This window comes from Amia ocellicauda, chromosome 1 (assembly GCF_036373705.1).
Source record: "Amia ocellicauda isolate fAmiCal2 chromosome 1, fAmiCal2.hap1, whole genome shotgun sequence".
Lineage (NCBI taxonomy): Eukaryota > Metazoa > Chordata > Actinopteri > Amiiformes > Amiidae > Amia > Amia ocellicauda.
The window spans coordinates 31272354-31296628 of NC_089850.1; the positions used below are offsets into that span (position 1 = coordinate 31272354).

The 24275-nt window shown below is 35.4% G+C and overlaps 1 protein-coding gene across 3 annotated transcripts in view; it reads left to right on the forward strand.

Moving 5' to 3' along the window:
* Nucleotides 1-24275, forward strand: part of grik2 (glutamate receptor, ionotropic, kainate 2) — a 186995-nt gene that overhangs the window by 154148 nt on the left and 8572 nt on the right. For all 3 annotated transcript variants that reach the window (XM_066701758.1, XM_066701767.1, XM_066701775.1), the window contains one exon: nt 17647-17872. In XM_066701758.1, the coding sequence (XP_066557855.1) occupies nt 17647-17872 (226 nt within the window). The remainder of the gene's footprint in view (nt 1-17646; nt 17873-24275) is intronic.

Consider the following 24275-nt stretch of genomic DNA (forward strand, 5'->3'; position numbering starts at 1 on the left):
TTGCATCACTCATTCTCTCTAGTCTATACACATATTTTATTTGTTTTAAGAAAACAAACTGTCAAGCTTTGTATTGAAATGACAGAAGCAGCAGCATATGATGCATATAGGTTTTGCATGACTCTCAGGCTAAGTGGATGAGTTGCCGATCTAATAATGGTGGCTGGTGGTGTAATTACCCAGTGACTCAGTGATTGACAGACTACCTTACACATACTCACACAACTTCAGATTGTTTTCCCTTCCTCCCACAGAAGAAGAATGCATTTTGTTTGTTTGTTTGTCTGTTTTTTATGGAGACTGCAGGGGGAAGAAAACGTCTGGTGATTTGTAATTCAGTATAATACATAATAAGTTTTAGATGAAATAGAAATATTCTAGTAAAAAACAAAATGGGGGGGAGATATAGAATGCTTGCATCAACTTAATGAAAACCTTCCATCAGGTACATTATTGTTTAATGTATTATTATTAATTTCTTAGCAGGTGGCGGTGATCCATGATGATTAATACATCGGTATTATTTGAAAACATAGATATTTGTTAGACAATTAAGCAATGCTTAGAAAAAATAAGTGATTACTGGGACATTTATTTCATACTATTAACATGAAATGTCTGACTAACATCAACATTCATATTTTATTTCCAGCAATATAATGTAAAACATGATTGTGTGGTTTGCACTGCAACAACAGAAGGCAGCTTTTGGCACTCAAAGATTTGTCAACAAATTCTGTGTGTGCCAGTTGAATTAATCAGTGGATTTTTGATTACAGTAATAGGCTAGTGACTTCTTAATATTCTCAAAATACTGCATTAGGCAAAGTTTCCAATGTCCTTGGAGCTGCTAAGATCATTCAATACTGTATAAGGTAGTTCTGACCAATGAAACAGGAATGAGAAAAAAACAAAAACATCAATGTAATTTAACTTAGAATTCAACAATCTAAAAGCCCACTAATAACTTATAAACACTAACAATGTTGGTTTGTCTGCTCTCGACCGTCAACTGCTATAGACCCAACTCTTGGGTTGTAGTTAGGATTCCAAGTGATGCAGAATTCCTGATGTCTGAAAGGTGGTTATTGATTACTCTTTCTTACTCCTTAGTTCTTTCTTATACCCTCTCCTAGCTTCCAGTTTGGCTGTGAACGTCCCTTCAAAGACTGAGGCAGCTTCATGGTAGATCTATCTCCAAGTGTCCCACTCCACAGCCTTTTCCTCCCAGTCACGATGTAGAAATTGACATGCTTTGAGGGAGGAGTGTCCTTGTGGTGCTCATATTGGCCTTCAGATTTTGTTTTCCCAGAAATCTGGCTGTGAAGGAGCTGCTTGGGGATCTCAGAGTCTTCCATCCTAACAAGCCTGTCCTGACACTGAAGAGACCTTACCTTGAGGTGTTCAGTGTTGGGGAGGTTGTCATGAGACATTGCTGCCCTGGAGAGAATTCTACCAAGCTAGATATATTGTGTTCCACATTCAGACTAGTTGTATTAACTGGAATGACAGGAGAGCTTTAAGGCTGACCTGGGACAGGTGGGGTTGGTAAAAGAAACCTAAAAGTAAGACCATCTTGTATGGTAGGTCTTCTGCTGAATGTGCAACTATTCTACAACGATAGCAAAGAAGACTCTATTGATGACTTTCCTGTTCTTGAATCTTAATCTGTCTTCTCAGACCATCAATTCTATATACATGTATATAACTCTTTGTCATAGTCTGAGAAGTGCATCATTACTAAGAATAGGAGGTTGAGCAGAGAAGGCATGAGTATGCAGCCCTGTTCGACTCCTTTTTTCTACATGTAACTTATCTAAGTAGAGCCATTTACCGTTAAATGAGCATGAATACCATCATGAAAATAGTTAATGAGGGTGAATATGCTGTCCAGAAACCCAGTGTATTAAATCAACCTGACTTTTCCTAGATGTGTGCGTTAAGTATGCTTATGAAATTTGAGATGTGTAGTTTAATATGTGCAGAGGTATATGACAGTCTACCTTAAACCTCCAAAACTGACCTTCTTTTCTGTATTTTCTCTTGTTCTCTGTACTGTGGTTTAATACTGCAGCATATGTGATTAGATTGACTAAACTGTTATTGGATCAGCTTTGTGTCTCTCAATTGTTTACTTTGCGCTCGATTGGCACCTGTACGATTTCAGAAGTTCATGAAAGAAGTGTGCTTCTGATGTTTTGATCTGTGGTTAGATTAGTCACTGCAGCACTCAGGAAACAAGCTTTCATCAGAGTTGTATATTGAAAGACTGTCAGCCCATTGTCAGAGAGGCTGTCTTGCTGTCTCTAAGTTTCTATCTTCAACTTTGATTCAGTACGGAGGTGTAATTACTCGATCATTGTTACATTCTCTCAGGTGACTATAAATGTATTTCCTGAAAACTAGATATTTTGCTACAGTAAACAACGTAATCGCTCACTGAGAATGTTTTACAAGAGAAAAGTGTTTCGAATGTCTGCATCTTTGACACAGAATGTGGATATAATCGCTAGATTATTATTACGTTCTCTAAGGTTACTTTACATGTACTTCCAGACTGTTCAGTATTATGCTACAGTAAACAACCTAATCGCTCACCGAGAACATGATCAAGCAGATACAGGTGCTGGCTTTAGAGTTAGTTTTGTCCCTCTGCTTACAGATTGGTTTCAAATTTGAAATTTCCCAGTCATCTAGTACCAGTACAGCTCACGTCATTTGGAAGATCTGTGTAAGAGACTCAACATCATCCAGCCATGGGTATTTGCTTGTTTTAAGTTCTTCTAGTCCCTGCCACACATTAGATTAAATTATACATAGATCATTCCAGACTAAGGTGGGGCAATTGCTAACCCCATGTCTATTATTCATTTTTCAGTCATTACAAAAATACAATATTCATCACTTTACAAATTCCTTTACATACTCTACAATCAATGTATTTATATAATTTTGACCATATATATACAGTACTGTGCAAAAGTTTTATGCAGGTGTGAAAAAATGCTGTAAAGTAAGAATGCTTTCAAAAATAGACATGTTAATAGATTATATTTATCAATTAACTAAATGCAAAGTGAGTGAACAGAAGAACAATCTACATCAAATCAATGATGTTCAGGACAGGGCTCTGTGGGGGCCATACCATCACTTCCAGGACTCCTTGTTCTTCTTTACGCTGAAGATAGTTCTTAATGACTGTTGCTGTGTGTTTGGGGTCGTTGTCATGCTGTAGAATAAATTTGGGGCCAATCAGATGCCTCCCTGATGGTATTGCATGATGGATAAGTATCTGCCTGTACTTCTCAGCATTGAGGAGACCATTAATTCTGACCAAATCCCCAACTCCATTTGCAGAAATGCAGCCCCAAACTTGCAAGGAACCTCCACCATGCATCACTGTTTCCTGCAGATACTCATTTGTGTACTGCTCTCCAGCCCTTCGGCGAACAAACTGCCTTCTGCTACAGCCAAGTATTTCAAATTTTGAGTAATCAGTCCTGAGCAGCTGCTGCCATTTTTCATGCATTGTTTTCATGCATAGTTGAGTTGCTTGGCCTTGTTTCCACTTTGGAGATATGGCTTTTTGGCCACAAGTCTTCCATGAAGGCCACTTCTGACCAGACTTCTCCGGACAGTAGATGGGTGTACCAGGGTCCCACTGTTTTCTGCCAATTCTGAGCTGATAGCACTGCTGGACATCTTCCGATTGTGAAGGGAAGTAAGCATGATGCGTCTTTCATCTGCTGTAGTAAGTTTCCTTGGCCGATCACTGCGTCTCCGGTCCTCAACATTGCCCGTTTCTTTGTGCTTCTTCAAAAGAGCTTGGAGACCCCTGTCTGCCTTGAAATTTGTGCCTGGGAGAGACCTTGCTGATGCAGTATAACTACCTTGTGTCTTGTTGCTGTGCTCAGTCTTGCCATGGTGTATGACTTTTGACAGTAAACTGTCTTCAGCAACCTCACCTTGTTAGCAGAGTTTGGCTGTTCCTCACCCAGTTTTATTCCTCCTACACAGCTGTTTCTGTTTCAGTTAATTATTGTGTTTCAACCTACATATTGAATTGGTGATCATTAGCACCTGTTAGGTATAATTGTTTAATCAGACACCTGACTATATGCCTACAAAATCCCTGACTGTGTGCAAGTGTACCTAGTAGAATTGATGCTGTTTTGAAGGCAAAGGGTGGTCACACCAAATGTGGATTTGATTTAGATTTTTCTTCTGTTCACTAACTTTGCATTTAGTTAATTGATAAATATAATCTATTAACATGTCTATTTTTGAAAGCATTCTTACTTTACAGCATTTTTTCACACCTGCCTAAAACGTTTGCACAGTACTATATATATATATATATATATATACAATTCTAATTTAAATGATTTAAGTGACATCTAGCTATGTGCAAATCGTTATTATCATATTAGAAAGTGTGCTATGCTGAAGAAGTGTGGCCCTGTAAAGCATGGTTTAGTGAACTATATTTGGAATGGTTACTTTACCCTTAACAATAAAATAAAATAAATATCTTGCAGTAAAAAACATGAAGCTCAGATCCCTGTGTGTCTGGCTAAAAGTAGGAGAAAGATTAAATAGTACTTGGTTCTAGACAAGTAATGATGAGATTTAATTGTCCACGGAAGTCTCCTGCTTCAGTAAATATGTCTTAGGTATAAAAAAGGACATTCTTTGTTTCCCCTAAGATCTCAGTTGACCAAGGGACACGGGTGGCTTACACTGACAGCAGGGGAGTTTGAAGTTAACAGCTATTGCCTGTGGTACATTTTCAGATTGCCCCCTGCTGAGGCAAAGACTGTTAATTTTGTTCTCCAGAACAAGGAGACCTATGAGTCTTTGAGGTTTACATCTGATGGTTTGCAGGAAAAGGATTTTGTTTCATCTGTCCTGTTTCCCCTGGGGAGGGAGTGTAGTGAATATGGATATTTTTGTCATGTTTTCCCTCAGGATATGCTGTAACAAATGGTAAGCAGAGATGAGCAAGTAGGATGTTGAGATCCAGTCCTTAAAATATATTTTCACTGTCTAGATCAATAGAATGATTTGCATTTGTTTTGGAGCCAGCTCGATTGATTTTGGTTTGAGCTTCAGTTTAGGACTTTTAATTCTGATGGTGAATTTCATTTCATTTCCTGCTTATTTTTATTATATTTAGTATTCAATCTACTGTAATTTCCTTTCAATTAAAAAAATATGCCAAGAGTTGTGGCTAAGAGCCGTAGGCTATTTCTTACAAGGCCCAATATTACATTTTTAAATCTTAAATCTTCTACGTCTGATAATGTTTATACAGAAAAGGGGATATTAATCCATATGCATGAATTAGAAATGTTGTCAGTACAAGAACCATATGTCCAAAGTCATATGATGTATGTATATTTTATTTTACTTATTTAAATAGGATATTTGTGTGTGTGTGTTAGTGACCTCACAGACACACACCTGAAATACCTCATCATGCTATCATAAGTATAAATGACAGCCTGCACATACGCATATAGTATGTTACATTTGACATTTTAGTTGAATGGCAGTAACGATGTGTGTAGTTGGAGAGAATGAATGAAAAAGTGTAGATTAGTAGCATGTTAAATGTTGATGTGTAGAATTAATCCACAGTAGGACCAAAGAATGACCATGTAGAACTGGTTTCATTCCACTGATCAGACTGGTAAACACTTGAACAATGTTCTTGATTTGATTGGATCAAATCCTTTTTCAGTCAGGGTTTTATTATTATTATTATTATTATTATTATTATTATTATTATTATTATAATTATTATTATTATTATTATGATTATGATTATGATTAAGATTATGATTATTATAATTATTATAGGAAGGCAGGAACACACACACGTATAATTATCTTTGGCTGAGAGGTCCAGATATTTAAATGAAATGAATACAATTCCCTTAGATTTTCTACTATTTTCTGTAGGGTTTCTTTTTTTGTATTATAAAAAAATCCACTGTGAAAGCAATGATGCAATAGAGAAAATGCCTTAGGGGTACTGACTTTGAAGCTCATATGCGCACATCACAGAGTTCATTTTCAGTAAAAAAAAAAAAATACAACAAAACCCTTAATACATGAGAATAGATAAATAAATAAAACAAAAAAGCAAAGCAAAAGAATCATATGAGTTATTCAGTTTTTTGTTTTCATTTTTTTTTCAATACGTCATGAACCATTTAATATATCCTGGTCAACAGCACCATCTATTTGTCCCTTTTCTAGCCATAGAGTTTTTGTTCAGTTATTTTGTGTACATGCAATAATATCAATACTATAGTCCCTGTGGGTTTAGCCTTAGAGCCTAACCGATTGCTCCTAGTACCCATTTATTTTATTTTGAATGTGTTTCTTTGAGCTAATATATACAAACACTTTCTTGTTTCATTGAGAGAGAATTCAGATATGACCATATTGAAGCACTGTCACATCCTCTAGTTCTGTGTTCTTCTGCAAGAGGAACTGATCAGTAAGCTCTGTCGTTGTCACATGGGTATTATAGTCCAGAACCAGAGGAAACACACCTGCAAACTATGGATATAGGCACACTTTCAAAGAGAAGAGTACATTTGAGAACATAAACATAACCAACAAAGAGATATCAACAGTACTAGTATCAACAGGACTGAGCTATATATCCTGCTACTTTTCCTTGGGGCCCGAGCTAATGTTCACTGAGTCACGAGCAGTAGGTATTTCACAAGTTTTCTCCAGGGTTTCACCACTGCTATGGATATGTAGTATGGTACACAATTATTAATTTCAGTTGCAGTTGAATAGAAGATGTTTTTAATTTAAGTATTATGAAAAATAAGATTTAACAGTAATCCCCAAATGTATGAATTCCCGTAGTGAACTGTAACTAGAAGTTGATGCATCAAGAAAATGTAGGTGAATGTGCAGTATTACCTATATAAATCAATAGAATGTAAGGAATGGTATGACCATCAATATTTGTAGTCATACAATCAGTATGTTATTATTCCTCCTTTGGCTCTTGCACTTTCTGTAGCCTTTAATTCAATCTATTTGGCCCAAATAAGGGACAAGGAGAACATCACATCCTGTGTGAATCAAGGGTCTGTTTTATTTTTGGGCTGTTTTTCATCTTCAGGTCCTGGTGCCCTTGTTACATTTGAGGGACGAATGAATTTCAAAATACACCAAGATGTTTCAGTCAAAAACCTGGTGAATAATCTGTCAAGACTTCCCAGCACAGTGATAATCCAATGCACATTCAACCAATCCAAGGTTAAGGGAGCCCAACATTTTAATTATTGATTGGCCTTCACATTCTCCTGACCTCAATCCAACAGAAAATGTTTGGTATGAACTGAAAACAGCAGTAGATGGAGAGGTTCAGCATTTAGTTTTGTTTTTGATATCCCTCATTAAACACTGATGAACCTATTAAAAGCCTACAGGAAGCACCCCATCCATGTTATATAGATTGCTACAGTATGATATATGTAAATATGTTATTATCAAATATCCCATTGATACATTCAATATTGATAGATATACAATTATTATTTTTGTATACCTGCATGTTCTTCCTCAACCATCTTCAAGTTGGACTTCATCTAGGGAATGAATACATTTGGAGGCTACTAAACATATTTGTTTAGTATTTATGATGAGCAGTTGTGTAATAATACATGAAACTGCAAATGCTGCAGTTATTATTATGTTCAGAATGCAACCTCAAGAAGAAACATTGAAGCAAGATGCTAGGACTAAATTTTTAGGCTCGATTTGTACTGCATTAAACGCTGGTCTGGAGCACACACTTGTACAGCACTAAAAGGGAATATACTTTATACAGTGTTTTGGAATAGTGTCTGATTTTAGTATCATTCAAGGTAGCATATCAGGTAATGCAGGTCCCTACATCAACCCCATACAATCTTTCAGGTAGTCAAGTTTAAAAAAATAAGGCTCTTATTTCTACCTTTTAGCTTGATTTGAACTGAATTTTACAACAGTTATATTTTGAAAGTTGAGATGAAGATGAATCAGTTATCCCCTCCCTTTTTTCTTCTTTTTACAGTAGGTGAACCCTTTTAAAACACAGAAAAAACACTCCTCTTTGTTCTTTTTCGAGAATCGGACATGGCTAAGTAGTTAGCTATATTTCAAATGAATTGGTCAATTATTATTATTATCAATTATAATACTAATAATACTAATAATATTACCTTGCAACTAGACTTGCGTTGCTGTTGCTGACTGGTAATGATACCTGATTAAACATCTGTTTAGCAATAAACACAATCTATCTAAACATTTTAGAATTAATTGTTTGTTTGTTTTTATATATAACATTTTAGGATTGTAGATTAATACATTAATACATTCTTTTAGAATGGTTTGGGAACATCACATAAAAAAATAAAACAATAAAGTAGTCAGGAAACAATGTAAAAATTCGTAAAATGTGTGGTCCTACAATCTTATTTTTGGACAGATAACATTATTATAGGTTCTTATAGTTAATATGGAATGTTCCTGGTATTTATATTTACAAATGGTAGAAACATGTAAGGATCTAGATAGTGTTTCACAAAGGGCGTAACTTAAAAGCTTTCAAAACGTATATAATGCTGCTATGGTCAACTGGGAATATTTTCTTCATAACAAAAAATGAAGTTAGGTACTTGAAGCAGATTGGATTTTTAGAGGAAGAGATAAAGGTCATAGAAATCTGGTTTAGATTCTTGAAGCGGGAGGCCAATTTAATGAATTCTCTGAAGAGCTTTTTAAGACAACAGCTTAGTTCTGAAATATTGAGATAAAGTAAACTTCAGGTCCAGAATCAATAATAGGAGACAGGTAGAAAAAACACAGATATATGAAATAGAATTATGAAGCTTTTATTGCACACAGCAATATTATTTTATAGAGGGTATTTTGCATTTGACAATCTGCGTTTCTGGTCTTAAAAAGTATAGTAGCTATCTTTATTGTCCTTGATGAAAAAAATGTTATCTTTACCATCACAATATCATCCAGTGATGATTTGCTTTCAAATATAATGATTGCTCTGTCGCATGCATGGTCTGCAGCTTAGAGTACAAAGCTTATTAGGACTGTCAATGAATAATGATACATGTCTGATCTTTTCAAGAAAGCTAAGGGCATGGTCACATTAATATCTCTGGCAGAGATTTGGTCCACACAGTATAGGTCAATATATATGGACTAGGAATGAATCACATTTGACCAAAATTATTTTTAAATGGAAAAATGATAGAAAAACAGTTTTACAAAGGAAAGGAACATCTTAATACAGTGTATTAAGTGTCAGGGGGACATATTTGTTTATTGTATTTCAATACAAATGTCTGCTGTCATCACTAGATATAATATTCTTTAAAACATAGTTATTTTCCCATAGAAATACCTTGATTTCTTCAGATGAAATACAATGAAAGAAAAATGCATACTTTGGCATTGTTTTTAGAATATTCTGTTCTATTCTACATACTGGTTTTACAACAGCCATTTGTAGAACTATAACAAAGCGAGTGTGGATGCTTACCTTCATCTTTTTTGGGGGATGGGGTGGAAGATTTGGCAAATTAGATAACAAGCGCTCTATTAAGTTTCAAATGGCACTTCAGGAACAGATCATCTGCAGGTTCACAGTGTCTGCAGGATGCTTCTGTCAATGTTCCTGGGTAGAGGAATATGGAATCTGATAGAACAGATGGTGATGTATACATAACTTGATTTTATTATTGTAACCTCATCTTTTCATAGAAACAATAGAATGTGTCGGTAAAAAAGCTTCAAAGTACATGCCCACTTGCTAAAAATAGTCAAACCCCTTTATTAATATATATACTTTTATTATTGTGATATGTTATATGTATAGTTGCAGTCAAAAATATTCACACCATTCATTTGAAACAATGTGATTTCTATGTAGTGTAAACACTATGTTTTATGGGAAAGCATAGTTTCCTCTAGGCTTAATCAGTGTTAACAAAGTCTGAAAATATGTAACTGACAATCTATAGTTGAATGTGAGATGTGAATGTGAATATGTCATGAAAATTTTTCAGAAAAAATGTTCCTCAAATATTTGTTAAATGGTTGTTCTCTATACTATAGATATAGAGTGAAACTTGCTGTAACACACTGTGATCTACGTGCTTCCTAATTTCTTTCCTGTCCACTTTCTGGTGAGGTGAGAAGGATAAACAATCCATCTGTTATTTGAATACTCAGTGTATTGCACCATGTCTTGGGCCATCTGTGTTCTTGGACTAGGTCAAAAAATAGAGTAGTGGAGGTCATTTTCCTTTATATTACGAAGTACATAGAGATATTGTATGCATGCATACTGACAAAATCAAAACAAAAAACAGCCTTTATTGCAAGCTCTGCAATAACAAAAAAGTATCAGTGGTTAGTGGAAATGGTGGAACAGCTACAAAACTCAATGACAGATGAGTCTGATTTGAGAAACAAATAAGCAAGATCTATCTGCATCAATGAATCAAAAATACTCTGAGCACAGAGATTGTATCTCTATTATATAATCCATTAAACCCAGAGTTTCCAGCATAAGGCACACCTCCCACAAAGTTAACTTGTCTTTTATTCATATCGTGTTGTCTTTTACCCCCCACATTCTGCCTTCAAATTACACAGATTCATATTAGAATATGTCAGACCTCATCAACCCCCCTTTAGAGAGCTATGGGAAGTACTTTATCCACAGAAATTGTAGTGAGGCAGAACGACATCTTAAATACCCAATCTGTCAACTTTTTGTGTTAGGTACTTCTGAAAAGTAAGGCGACCAAATTAATACAGAAAAAGGTTTATAATTCAAAGGCTACAACTGAAAACAAACACAAAGCCATACATGCACATTCAGATAAACTAATTTCTAATTATTGTCAGGTGTCAAGAATATATATTCTATAGAACTCTCATGTTTAAAATTCTAAATCATGATAGATAATCATACTATTCATGTAAGGGTTAATATAGTTATTGATCACTAATTTAATGTAGTTATCAAGTGATACCTCCCTGTCATTTGTGAAACTGAAAATGCAGTATTTGATAGTATTTTTTATATTCGATTGAAAGAAGCATCATATTTAGTTAAAGCTTTTCAAGTTTTCAGCTACAATTGGCATTTTTGGTTTGCTGATGGGTTTAAGATGTAATGGGGCTTATTAGGTAAATGAGCATGTTACAAGTGGCGTAACCCCTCAGAAAAATCAGTACAGTGTTAAGCCTCCCGCATTTGGCGTAGCGGCCTTAACACTCTACTGGGTGGAGCCACTGTATTGCGGAGCACAGAGGGACATCTGTTTGGAGCAGATCAAATCCCGAGCAAATAGTTCTGACCACAAAGGCTATTAAGACAAGTAGGTTAAGAGAAGATATTATGATTTTATTTTACTTCCACTGAAAGGTAGCTTTTGAAAATTACCTGGCATTATTCTGGAGTTAGAAAATGTGGAATTAGTTCTGAATGACCTACCAATATAAAACAGTAAAATATGTAGGCAAGTATAATGTAAGATAATCAAATAAATAGAAATAAAAACCAAATAAACATTTAATTGAACAATGTGTGATATTTTGTCCTGTATTAATGGGATGTCATTACAGATTTTAAGGTTCAACATTTAACATTATGGAACTTTTTGACAGCTTTCTCATATATATATATATATATATATAAATATCAGATATGCTTCATGTACTATATAACAGATTCTCTAGTGAAAGATCACAAGTTTGAAAGCTCTAAAAATGAAACTGCAGGTTGATGAAAATACATGAACAAAAAATCACAACTCTGTTAGCTGAGGGAAACAAATTAAATAAAAATGAACATACACAGCTTAGCAAAGCAACATTTTGAGTTAATTTCATCCCATCATCTATACAGCTTAATGTGTGTGTGTACGTGTACATGTAGCCTATATTATTGCTGATTTTCCCAAATAATATTAAAAACAGATTTAAACTGAAGAATTGCATTATCCACTACACTGCAATTAAAACAAATGGGTCTGTAAGATGGGACCTGTAACACAATGTCCATGCATTATAAACTACGAAATGTCTTCTTCCCTTCAATGCATTCCTGTTTCATTTTTGCTCATCTTGTTCTTGGCAGGAATTCTGTTCACAAGTTTTCCATTTATGTTCTATGGGCCATGAAAACTGTTGTCACAAAAAAGAGCTTAATTTGAGCAGGCTTTTATAATTTTTGTGCTTATGATATGAATGTGAGCTTTGCTGTTAATTTGTAATTTTACAGACCTAAGTAGCAACTATGAAAATTATAAAAATTATATAGCGAGTTAACATGTCATTTTTGTTACTTAATACTACCTTGGCGCAATCCATTACTAATTACCCGTATATTAGCATTTTATTTATTTATTATTATGTGTGTACCTATTTATTAATTTGCAGCTTTTTACAGTTAAGTTTTGCTGCTCCAAGGTTTTAAATTCGTGTGATTAACAAATAATGAAGAACAAAGTTTAGTGTTAATCATCAGTTAAGTAATTTAAATGGTGTTTCTTGATTGATTGTTTCACAATATGTAAATAAGCCAATGTAGAATGTAGAATCACACGAATCACATTGTATTCTGTGCTGTATTATGTATTGGTTGTTGTTGTTGTTGTTGTTGTTGTTTTAAAAGCTGAAAAATACATTTCTTTACTCATACACACTCAAATTAATCCAGACTCTCCTGATATCTAACCAAGGAAATTGCACTGCCTGAAATAGAGGAAGCTAAAACCTTTTGGAAGATATATTGCAGTAGGTTAATTTAGTTATTGTTCTGGCAATATATTTTAGGCAGTATGTTCAGTGTAAATGCTCGTACAGTTTGAAAGATAACATATATCTCAAACTTCCTCTACGATGAAATTGTCAGTTATATATAGGGAGAACATAGTGCCTCTTTGACCATAACTCTATGATCAATGGTTTGATTAGAAGTTTCTTTATGTTAAACCACAATATAGTATTTTAAATATCTGTTGAGACACCTAAGTGAGATAATTATGCCAAGAAAAAAATAGATAAATAGTCTTAATTAGCCTAGTGTGTTTTGCCTACTATACTAACCCAGCCTGTATGTTTATGATCTTTAAAGAAAATGTTGTGGAGCAGTTGTTCCAGTCTGCCTCACTGGGATTACAGCCTGGAACTAGATTTCTCAACTAGCAGAGGGAGAAACATTTCTTTAGAGAAGCAACGCTGTCCACATAGCGGGACACCTTCATGGCGTCCAACTGCAGTCACAGAAATTGTAGCTATGGAATCAGTGTCAGATGGCTCTTCCATAAATTGGCCTGGAGGCCCTCGAAAACTCCAAAGACTGATCACACATGTTCAGGAGCCTCAGAGGTGCCATAATGGGGTCCATTTTCCTGGAAAAAGTGTGCAGTGTGTGCATTAGGCCGAAGGGAAGGATGCAAAGCATAAGTAGGGTGCTGTGCAATGATTGCTCAATAGGTGGCTAAGTGAGGAGCTATATCAGTCACTTGGGGCTGGAGGAAAGAAAGGCAGTTTAAAAAAATGAATCGTACAGAACACAAGGCCATATATTTATCTAAGCCTTACCCTGGAACGCAAACCACAGATGTTTCCCGCAACTGGGAGCTGTGGAGATGTTAAAGTACTTTAGATCCACAGTTGCAAAACAGGTGGCTGTATGAACTCTGTTATTGTTATGTAGAGCTGGAAATTCTTAATCATAAAACACGGAATGCAATATTAGAAAAGAGTAACTGCACAAGGAGTCACCAAAACATTGTTTTGTGACCAAGATGCCAAAGGAAAATAAACTACCAGTCTTACTGCAGGGAGTGGGGGGTGATTCCTAGTAGTAGTAACTGAATACCATCAAACAACATACAGTGAGGGAAAAAAGTATTTGATCCCCTGCTGATTTTGTATGTTTGCCCACTGACAAAGAAATGATCAGTCTATAATTTTAATGGTAGGTGTATTTTAACAGTGAGAGACAGAATAACAACAAAAAAATCCAGAAAAAAACGTATTTCAAAAAAGTTATAAATTGATTTGTATGTTAATGAGGAAAATAAGTATTTGATCCCCTATCAATCAGCAAGATTTCTGGCTCCCAGGTGTCTTTTATACAGGTAACGAGCTGAGATTAGGAGCACTCTCTTAAAGGGAGTGCTTCTAATCTCAGCTCGTTACCTGTATAAAAGACACCTGTCCACAGAAGCAATCAATCAATCAGATTCCAAACTCTCCACCATGGCCAAGACCAAAGAGCTGTCCAAGGATGTCAGGGACAAGACTGTAGACCTACACAAGGCTGGAATGGGCTACAAGACCATCGCCAAGCAGCTTGGTGAGAAAGTGACAACAGTTGGTGCGATTATTCGCAAATGGAAGAAACACAAAATAACTGTCAGTCTCCCACGGTCTGGGGCTCCATGCAAGATCTCACCTCGTGGAGTTTCAATGATCATGAGACCGGTGAGGAATCAGCCCAGAACTACACGGGAGGATCTTGTTAATGATCTCAAGGCAGCTGGGACCATAGTCACCAAGAAAACAATTGGTAACACTACGCCGTGAAGGACTGAAATCCTGCAGCGCCCGCAAGGTCCCCCTGCTCAAGAAAGCACATGTACAGGCCCGTCTGAAGGTTGCCAATGAACATCTGAATGATTCAGAGGAGAACTGGGTGATAGTGTTGTGGTCAGATGAGACCAAAATCAAGCTCTTTGGCATCAACTCAACTCACCGTGTTTGGAGGAGGAGGAATGACCCCAAGAACACCATCCCCTCCGTCAAACGAGGAGGTGGAAACATCATGCTTTGGAGGTGTTTTTCTGCTAAGGGGACAGGACAACTGCACCGCATTAAAGGGACAATGAACGGGGCCATGTACCATCAAATCTTGGGTGAGAACCTCCTTCCCTCAGCCAGGGCATTGAAAATGGGTCGTGGATGGGTATTCCAGCATGACAATGACCCAAAACACACAGCCAAGGCAACAAAGGAGTGGCTCAAGAAGAAGCACATTAAGGTCCTGGAGTGGCCTAGCCAGTCTCCAGACCTTAATCCCATAGAAAATCTGTGGAGGGAGCTGAAGGTTCGAGTTGCCAAACGTCAGCCTCGAAACCTTAATGACTTGGAGAGGATCTGCAAAGAGGAGTGGGACAAAATCCTTCCTGAGATGTGTGCAAACCTGGTGGCCAACTACAAGAAAAGTCTGACCTCTGTGATTGCCAACAAGGGTTTTGCCACCAAGTACTAAGTCGAAGGGGTAAAATACTTATTTCACTCATTAACATGCAAATCAATGTATAAGTTTTTTGAAATGCGTTTTTCTGGATTTTTTTGTTGTTATTCTGTCTCTCACTGTTAAAATACACCTACCATTAAAATTATAGACTGATCATTTCTTTGTCAGTGGGCAAACGTACAAAATCAGCAGGGGATCAAATACTTTTTCCCTCATTGTATGTCTGCATTTCAGTGTTGCTTGTTGTGGTGAAGGCTGATATTTAATGCTGCTTTAAAACATATCCATATAATTTAAGGCCTATGATTGTAAGAGATCAGAACAAAATGTTACAACTCTGTTGACAATAGCTTTCGTCTTTTCTCTGGCACTTCACACAAACCTTCACAGCGAGTGTTTACAGATTAGCATTTTTATTTTTTGGACACAATAGCTAATACTTCTATACCACATCAACTGATGTGAAGATAATGACTGCAGAGAAAAGAGGATCAGTGCATAGGCTTTTACTGACTAAAATTACGTAATGATTTTCTTTTTTTTTTTTAAGTGCATGCAAATAAATTTTGTTTGTGTCCGGGGGCCCGATTACATAAAAAATGTTAAAAAACAATAATCTAAAATAATGTGCAGTTTCCTTTGCTGGTGTGTCCATTTTAGAAGCCACACCAGCAAAGAATGTCTCCTCCTGTTCGCAGCTCCAGATATTTTAGATTTAATGCCAGGAGTGGCGCTGTGATATTCAGAAAGGCAATTTTTCAAGATAGCGGCATGTGAATTATTTTTATTTAATCGGGCCCCATGTCTGTTAAAGCACGCTTTGTATTTCAACAGGGGAGATGTATGTATGTATGTATTTATTTATTCATGTATTTATTAAGTGTCTATATGTTTCTTTATTTCATTTGATACAATATATTAACATAATGTGAGATATACTTTCTTATCGTACTTCTTGACATTTATTTTCTTATATTAGCAAAAGGATATTTTGGATAAAAAAAATTAGAAACTGGGAACCAAGATTTAATTAGATACTGTCTTGTGGTTAGCAAAGTTTAAACAGAAAAGCTGTAAGACATCACAGACATTGCACACATTTTCAATGAACACAACATTTCTGACTTAAAGGGGAACTTTTATAGTCCCTAAAATGATTGGTTTATATTTACCCATGTGTTAGTAGGAGTGTATGTGCAAAGTATCTGTGATTTTTCTGTTTCATTGTATAATTGTATAAACATATAAACTTCATCACAATCATGGCTGCTGTAAATACCCCAAAAGGAGCTCTTCAGTGTTTCAGTGTGACATTTCAGCATTTACTGGATTGCAGAAGACTACATCTACAAGAGCATGGGATCTGTCTTTCCTGCAGCAACTTGGGTTATAATTATGTTCAGTGGTAGTGTGACCATATTATTATCATCATTAGGGTAAGGCGTTACACCTTGAGATTAGTTTTGGTGCTTAATTTCCATCCACAGCTGACAGGTAACACTGATCAATTGTTCACTGCCACAAACCACTGAGCAATGCTACTGATTTGATTAGGAGAGAACCCGCCTTTATTTAGTAGATACCCTAACCCAGGGGTACTTACTGTTGTCACAAATTACACTTCTCACAAAATATACATAATACAGTCAAATATAATAAAGGCATAATATATTACACAGCAATATACAGTGTAGGTACTAGTTAATGTGAACTAAAAACATGAACAAAATACATTGCAGTTACATCCCTAATTCAAGTGTAGATCAGGCATAATTGATCGATATCACATTTAGCGTCTATATTATACATTTTTTTAAATTAACCAGAAATATACTGAACTAAATTGACTTTATCTTATTAATAATAGCAAAAACATAAAGAAGAATACAAATGTGTTACGACTCTGTATTCAATAAATGTATTGCAGTGCAACGGGACTCAATTTAGCAAAGGTACAAATAATGCCTGATTAAAATGTTAATATTTTTAAAATCCCATCCCATCTCGGTGTACGAATGAACATGGAGCAGTACGATCACACTGCCACTGAACGTAATTATAATCTGAGCTGCTGGGGGGAAGACAAATCCTCTTGTAGATGAAGTCTTTTTGCTATCTGGTACGTGTTGAAACGTCACATCCTGAAACACAAAAGAGCTTTCCTTTGGGGAGCAGCCATGATTGTCAGGAAGAGTATACTTTTAAAAGTGACTAAAATCACTGGCAATATCTTATATATCACTGAAATGGTCAGAATGGATGACATCTTGCATCATCACAATTGTTTGACTGTGTTGTAATTTTTTTTCACTCCTGTTTTCCAGAAAACTAAAATATCAACTTACGACAAGATGTGGGAATTTATGAGCAGCCGAAGACATTCTGTACTTGTCAAAAACAATGAGGAAGGTATCCAGCGCGTGCTCACCTCTGATTATGCCTTCTTAATGGAATCAACAACCATTGAGTTTGTTACACAGCGGAACTGTAACCTGACACAGATTGGGGGCCTTATAGATTCCAAGGCGTATGGAGTCGGCACTCCCATGGGTATGTCATATGTCAGACTTTTGAACTTCCTACATTAATCATTGTTAGTACTAATAAAAGAGGCAGCATGGCAACAAAATGTCATTAGCTATTTCTACAGGCTTTTTACCATAACGCACTTATTGCAGTTTAATTGAATTCATGCAACAACTCCAATTTGTGGAGCTCTGTTGTACATCAATTAGCTTCCACTATTTGACCTGGGAAGGTCTCCAGGCACACACATACACATATATATAAATATATATTGGACTTTTCATATTGAATAATTTGGAGTAGGGGAATGGTTTGATTATCTTCCATTACAACAGATTACTGAATCCCCTTATGTATACAGCCTGTGGCAGTGTCAGATCTAGAATTGTATTGTTATGCTATTTTCATACTACCCGAGTTAGAAAATTAACTTCTAAGTATTGCTTCAAGAGATCATAACACAGCACACTATTTATAATATTTAATGTAGTTTGACTTGCTTTATGATTAAACCAGAGCAGCTACAAATGCCTATAGTATATACAAATTAAAATGTGAAAAGTACATTTTCATGCAGGACCACCTGCAAAAAGAAACACAAAGATTAGAAATATGCAATTCACAGTCAGCATTTAAACATTGTACATGTTTTTGTTTTATCTGGGCCCTCTCATTACTCTGGTAAATCTATAGTGAATAGTTTATTTTGTGTTAATAGATTTTGTATGTGATTTTTTTATTTAGAAAATGTTTCAATAAGAAAACTAAACCCCTCCGTATCCCATCAACCATTCTGCCAACAACACCTTCCCACCCCTCCCTCTTATTCCTCCCTCCACCTCCAACATCCAATATTCGTAATGCACTTTTTGCATAGAAAGGGAAAAACAAATAAGGAGTAAACAAATGGTCAGGTAGTGCAAGGCAGGTAGAAAAAGGCGCCTTCATGACATTGGTGGTGAATTGATACGTCTTTCTGAGTTTACAGTGAGGAAGCCGAGATCTGTGATGTTAAGTTGATCTAACAACACAGCTCTAGTGCCATAGTTCAGGCATGTGTCTTGCCATTGTATAATGCTTATTTATGAATGGTACATTTATCAGTGGTAAACATTTATCAATAGAATCAATTTCAGTGTCTTCTAAAGACCGTTGGAAGCATACGATCTGACCTATGTGCTCAGTGTAAATGGTGGGACCCTGGCTAGGGATGATAAATTCAGCCTGGACAGAATAGTCTTTAAACTCCACATGCCAATAGTCCAGTTCTCATCATGACCTTCCATCTATCTGATGACAAGGTTAGCATCGCTTAACTGTCATCCAAACTGGAAAAGAAATGTAGAGATGAATTGTTACTGCCTGCCCTCCCCCATTGGAATCAGCAATTGCTGTTGGACACAGCTCACTGCTGCGCGTCATGTTCGTATGCTGGGGAAATACAGAGAATGCAAGAGGAGCAGATAGGACTTAGTCAGACAATGTCTTGTTACTGGTTACAAAAAAGCTCTCCCAGCTCAAACTCATACAGACCGGAAGCTATGGCATAGTATTTAAAGATGTAGACCTTACATTCACAAGGAAACATACCCAGTAGACATTAAAAAAAAAAAATCTCCCTATCTTTATGAACGTATTCAAGAAATTAAAATGCTGAATAAGAACAAACAATATCCACACTTATTTACTGTGCCATATTTTGTTGATTTACTTTGCCTTGTCCTTTTCAGAGCACTACTGTCTTGTAATAGGACTGAAGGGACCATCAATGCCTTGAGCAATTCAACACGATCCTTTTGATTTGATTAGCATTATGTTATCATAAACTTCACTAGTGGTTCAAAAGGATGATTAATGAACCATTTATGGTGGTCAGAAACGGGCTGCACGTCTCGTTACTTTTCCTCAAGAGGATATAAATCCTTCAGATGACATTGGGATTTAATGTGTTACTGTTGTCTATGTGTCATGTGAACCAGTATAACCATAGCCTTTAAGAAAAATATATTTAGTTTGTGACTATCAGTTTTAATGTGTATATATTTATTTATTAACAATCACACATTGTGCATTGCTGGGATTCTGTTGTAAAAGACTGATGTTAGCATCATTATTCCCTGGTGAGGAATTCGCTTTCAGCCAAGAACAAGCCATTAAAATTGCAAATTCTAACCTTTTATTACCATTTACCATATGCACGCTATGTTCCGCTATGTTATCTAGAAATCTCATGAGCTAATGGAAATACTATGTGTCATAGATTATTAATATTCTGTCCATATTAAGTTAAATACATGCACACACACACACACACATATATATATCATAAATGTGTGGGTGTCCAACTTGAACCTACTTGTGGTTTAATGTATTGTCAGAAGCTACTTTGTACTACATAAAAATAATAGGGTGATAGGGCAAAAGTTTGTGATTTGCAATTCACAGGCAGGTGAATGACCACTGATCACAGGTCAGACTTTTGATTTGGTACAGGCCTAAGCCAGTGAAATGTGCACATGTTATGTGTATTGTGATTATTTAATTACATATTATGAACAAACAAACAGTTAAAAATAATTTAAGCTTTTGGGAAGGGCCTACATTCAAAGCAAATGAATATACTCAAGAAGATTTTACTACAATTGATTTCTATATGTTTTAGGGTATACATTAATGAGACACAAAGATATACTTCCGTAAAGTTCATATGACAATGATCTGTTTGTAGGAAATTATTCCCCAAACTGCAGGAGCCTAAAATGATATCCATCATAGGCTATTTGGATATGTAATAGATCAGTTGAAAAAGGTTGTATACATTGTACATTAACAAGATGATATATGGCTCTATAATGTCTCAGTGTATGGCTGAAGAATCACTTTATCAAACACTAATAGCTAAGTGCATGTCTGCCATTTTGTCCTGAAACATTGATTCAGTAGCCCTGACTTCAATGGTCTAAAAACATTTTACATTTGTTGTTTGTTTTGTGAAATACCACCACCAACAACAACACTAATACTAATCTTTAGCAACTGCATGTTAAATTTATCATATACATAAAATTATGTTCTATGTTTTACATGTAATTTACAGTCTTTCAAATAAGAACAATAGTTGTTAATGTGAAGCCAATATGTAAATGAAGCTTGTAACAAATCCCTACCTCAGCCCAAAGTGTATTGCAATGAATATTGAATAGCTGAAAAAAAACTCAAAACAGACATTCATGTTGATCTGTCCTCAGGGCTTAAAGGCTAACACTATTTAACTCTTAAATATCTTAATTGTACTTAATTAGTTAGCTGTGTTAGACAGTCAGTCATTTATTCCCATTTACCTCCCAGTGTGTGCCATTAAACCTCATGGATTGAGAACTCGGAAAATATATCAGGGACGCATTGTGGCTACACAGGCTGCATGTGCATTGCTCTGAAGCATGTAAAGTACGTGCTGTATTTCAAGGTCAGTTTAACTACGCATCTAGAACACTGCATAAAATTAAAACATGGAATTTTCACACAAATAAGAAAGCTAGGATAAGCAAAAAATGTGTGCACATTACCTAATCTTCTCAAAATAAAATTAACTGTAGCTACAAGTTACTAACATTTACATTTTCTTATGATTTTTTCTTATTAATTACCCTCCTTGTTTGCTATCCTGTCTGCACATACTCTAAGCATTCTCTCACACAATTATAATAGAATATCACAACCTATTTCTGTAATTTCAGTTCTGACCATTGACTAGAATGATATTATATCATAGCTTCCATTTTTAGTTTCACTCCTGTTTTCAAGCATCTATATTCCACATTGAATTGAAACATATCAAGTGTAACAATAAAGACACATCTCGGTGAAGCCGATTTAATAGGGAAGGGATCAGGGCAAAATTCTTCTTGACCCAAGAAAAAATATTAATTATTATGGACATGTGGTGGCAACAAGGTGGATACAAACCATGACAATGTGGAGTTGTTTTTAACTGGTGCTCAACCAGATGTAGTAAAGGCAGCCTTTTACTGGTCTCCTTACCTTAGCACTACTGAAATGCTGAAGAAGATTGTAAGTAAGAAGATTGAAGAGGAAAATTGCAACAATCAAGGATGTATATTACTTGATATTTTTATATGAAAGATGTTTAATGTAAGCATACATCAAAATGTGCTATCCTTCGTAGAGACCAATGACCTAGTTTGACCAATGACCAATGACTAGTTTGTCCTGAATATTAGTTGAATATTATTAAGATTTTCAATATTGTCCTGTTCTTTTACCACGAGTGTATGTATGTGTGCCAATACATCAATGTTGTCTTAAATATTGTTAGTTTAGGCAGAACTTTATTTTCTTAACCTAATAGATGACACGTTTTAAGTAAAACATTGTCACTGGATATATTTTTTTATTTGTCAGTTTGATGTAGGGATAAGAAAATTACCTCAGTTGCTTAATAGGTATGCAAAACTGAGGGTTATTTGAGGGTTAAGTATTTCCGTTAAGTATCTCTATACCAGCCTCACATACAAAACAACATGAGAATACAATTCTGTGAATCATAATATGAATAAAAAATGGTGAAGCTTTTTTTAATATGCTAAAAAATGTGTCTTCAGTAGCGAGACTTTGCATCTCATTTGTATTTTTATGCTGTTGTGAAGAGACATTGCATTAGGGATTTGATTGCTATTACTTCCCTTTGATCTTTCAGATTACAGCCACATTTCTTATTTTAAATGTGTTGTACCCTGCCACTTATTTCACACTGTTCTTAATTTAAGGATTGAATGCATTAGTGATTGGCACTTATGCTATGTGCAGTGAACAGCAAGTGTCAGTTGGATTCCTAAATTTAAATGCTTTAACAAATACACACAAAAACACAAACACATTACATATTCTCAGAATAATCCTATTGAATTGAATATGAAGACCTTCTACATAAATAATATTCAAGGAAAATAGCGTTTTGTGGGTAAGCTTTCACACTGCAAAATAAAGTGGTACCTTAACTTCCTTTTAAATCTTCACATTTAGCACAAATTATGCAAATATCAAAGCAATTAATCTGAATCCGAAAATAATCTTAGATACCCTTAAATTCTTCAGGATTCATAACAGAAAACAGACAAAAAACCTAGCTACATTTTAGGAAGGTTTCTTTGACAAACGTATTTGTTTTATTACTGTTTTTAAAACTGCTTTAACTCCCGTCAGCTTTGCTCTTATATGTATATCTGAATACTCTTTTGGTTAATTCGTTGATTTTAAGACCCACACAATCTCAAAATTAGAAATTCTATATCTGAAATCTCAAAATATGAAGTTCCATATCTGAAAAAATACCCCACTATAAAAATCTATTTTTTGTTAAATATTAGGATACATGAACACCAGCTCTCAAAGTTACAGGTGAACTTCTAAAACACTTTCACTGCTCTCGGATTTGCATCAGGAAGCAAGATGTGCATGCTTATTAGCTTACATGGAAAATTCTGCATGCTTAACATTTCAAATACTAGTGCCATGGTATCGTTCCTATTGACAATATTAATTAATCTACTTGAGTAACACAGTGACACAAACCAAATAATCTACTAATAAACAAAGTTCTCAGATGCATTCACAATCTGCCCTCTTTATAAAAAAAAGTTAAACGCGTGTTAGGTTTAGGCCTACAGTGCAGTATGGATCTTTATTTAACAAAATCAGGATTGAAATGCTATCATGTTACTTAGGCAACCTTAATATTAAGACAACCAAACCAGTCCAAATGAGATTATATTAAATCTAATATATAGTGGGATTGCCTGTTAATGTATGTATTGTTTTCTGCATTTTTTAGTTCAAATGTAAAGTTCATCAAAATTAATATAAACACCCTTTTTGCTGGTTTATCAAGTTTTCGTTCTGTAAGCACAAGCACTGTCATTTAATTAGTAATTTCAAGAAAGAGGACTTTGGAGATATTATCGAAGGTTAATGATGTTTGCTGTGTTCTATTTGCAGGGAGATAGAACCTTATCTTTAACAGCCTTCATCAAATGGTGGCCTGTGGGCCTCTGCTAAAATGATTCATATTTTCCCTCCTGCTTGGTTCTTCTTCATTTATTGCTCTATACATTAAAGTACATTTAGTGTTCAGAAGACTGCATTCTATTAGAAAGACGCTGCACTACCTCAGCTCAGTATGTTGCAATATCATTCTTCTGTTTTTCTAGTTTTATCTTCCATTGGTAGGAGAAAATATATTTACTTGAAATTGGAAAAAAAGGTACCAAAATAGTTTCTTTTTTGGTTTACGATAACCGGATTATCAATGCTTTATGCTTGGCTGCAAAGAATACATGCTGTTGGAAAAAATAAAGCTGGAGTTATTTCAGAAAGATTTATGCAATATTGAACCTCTTTTCAGGCACAT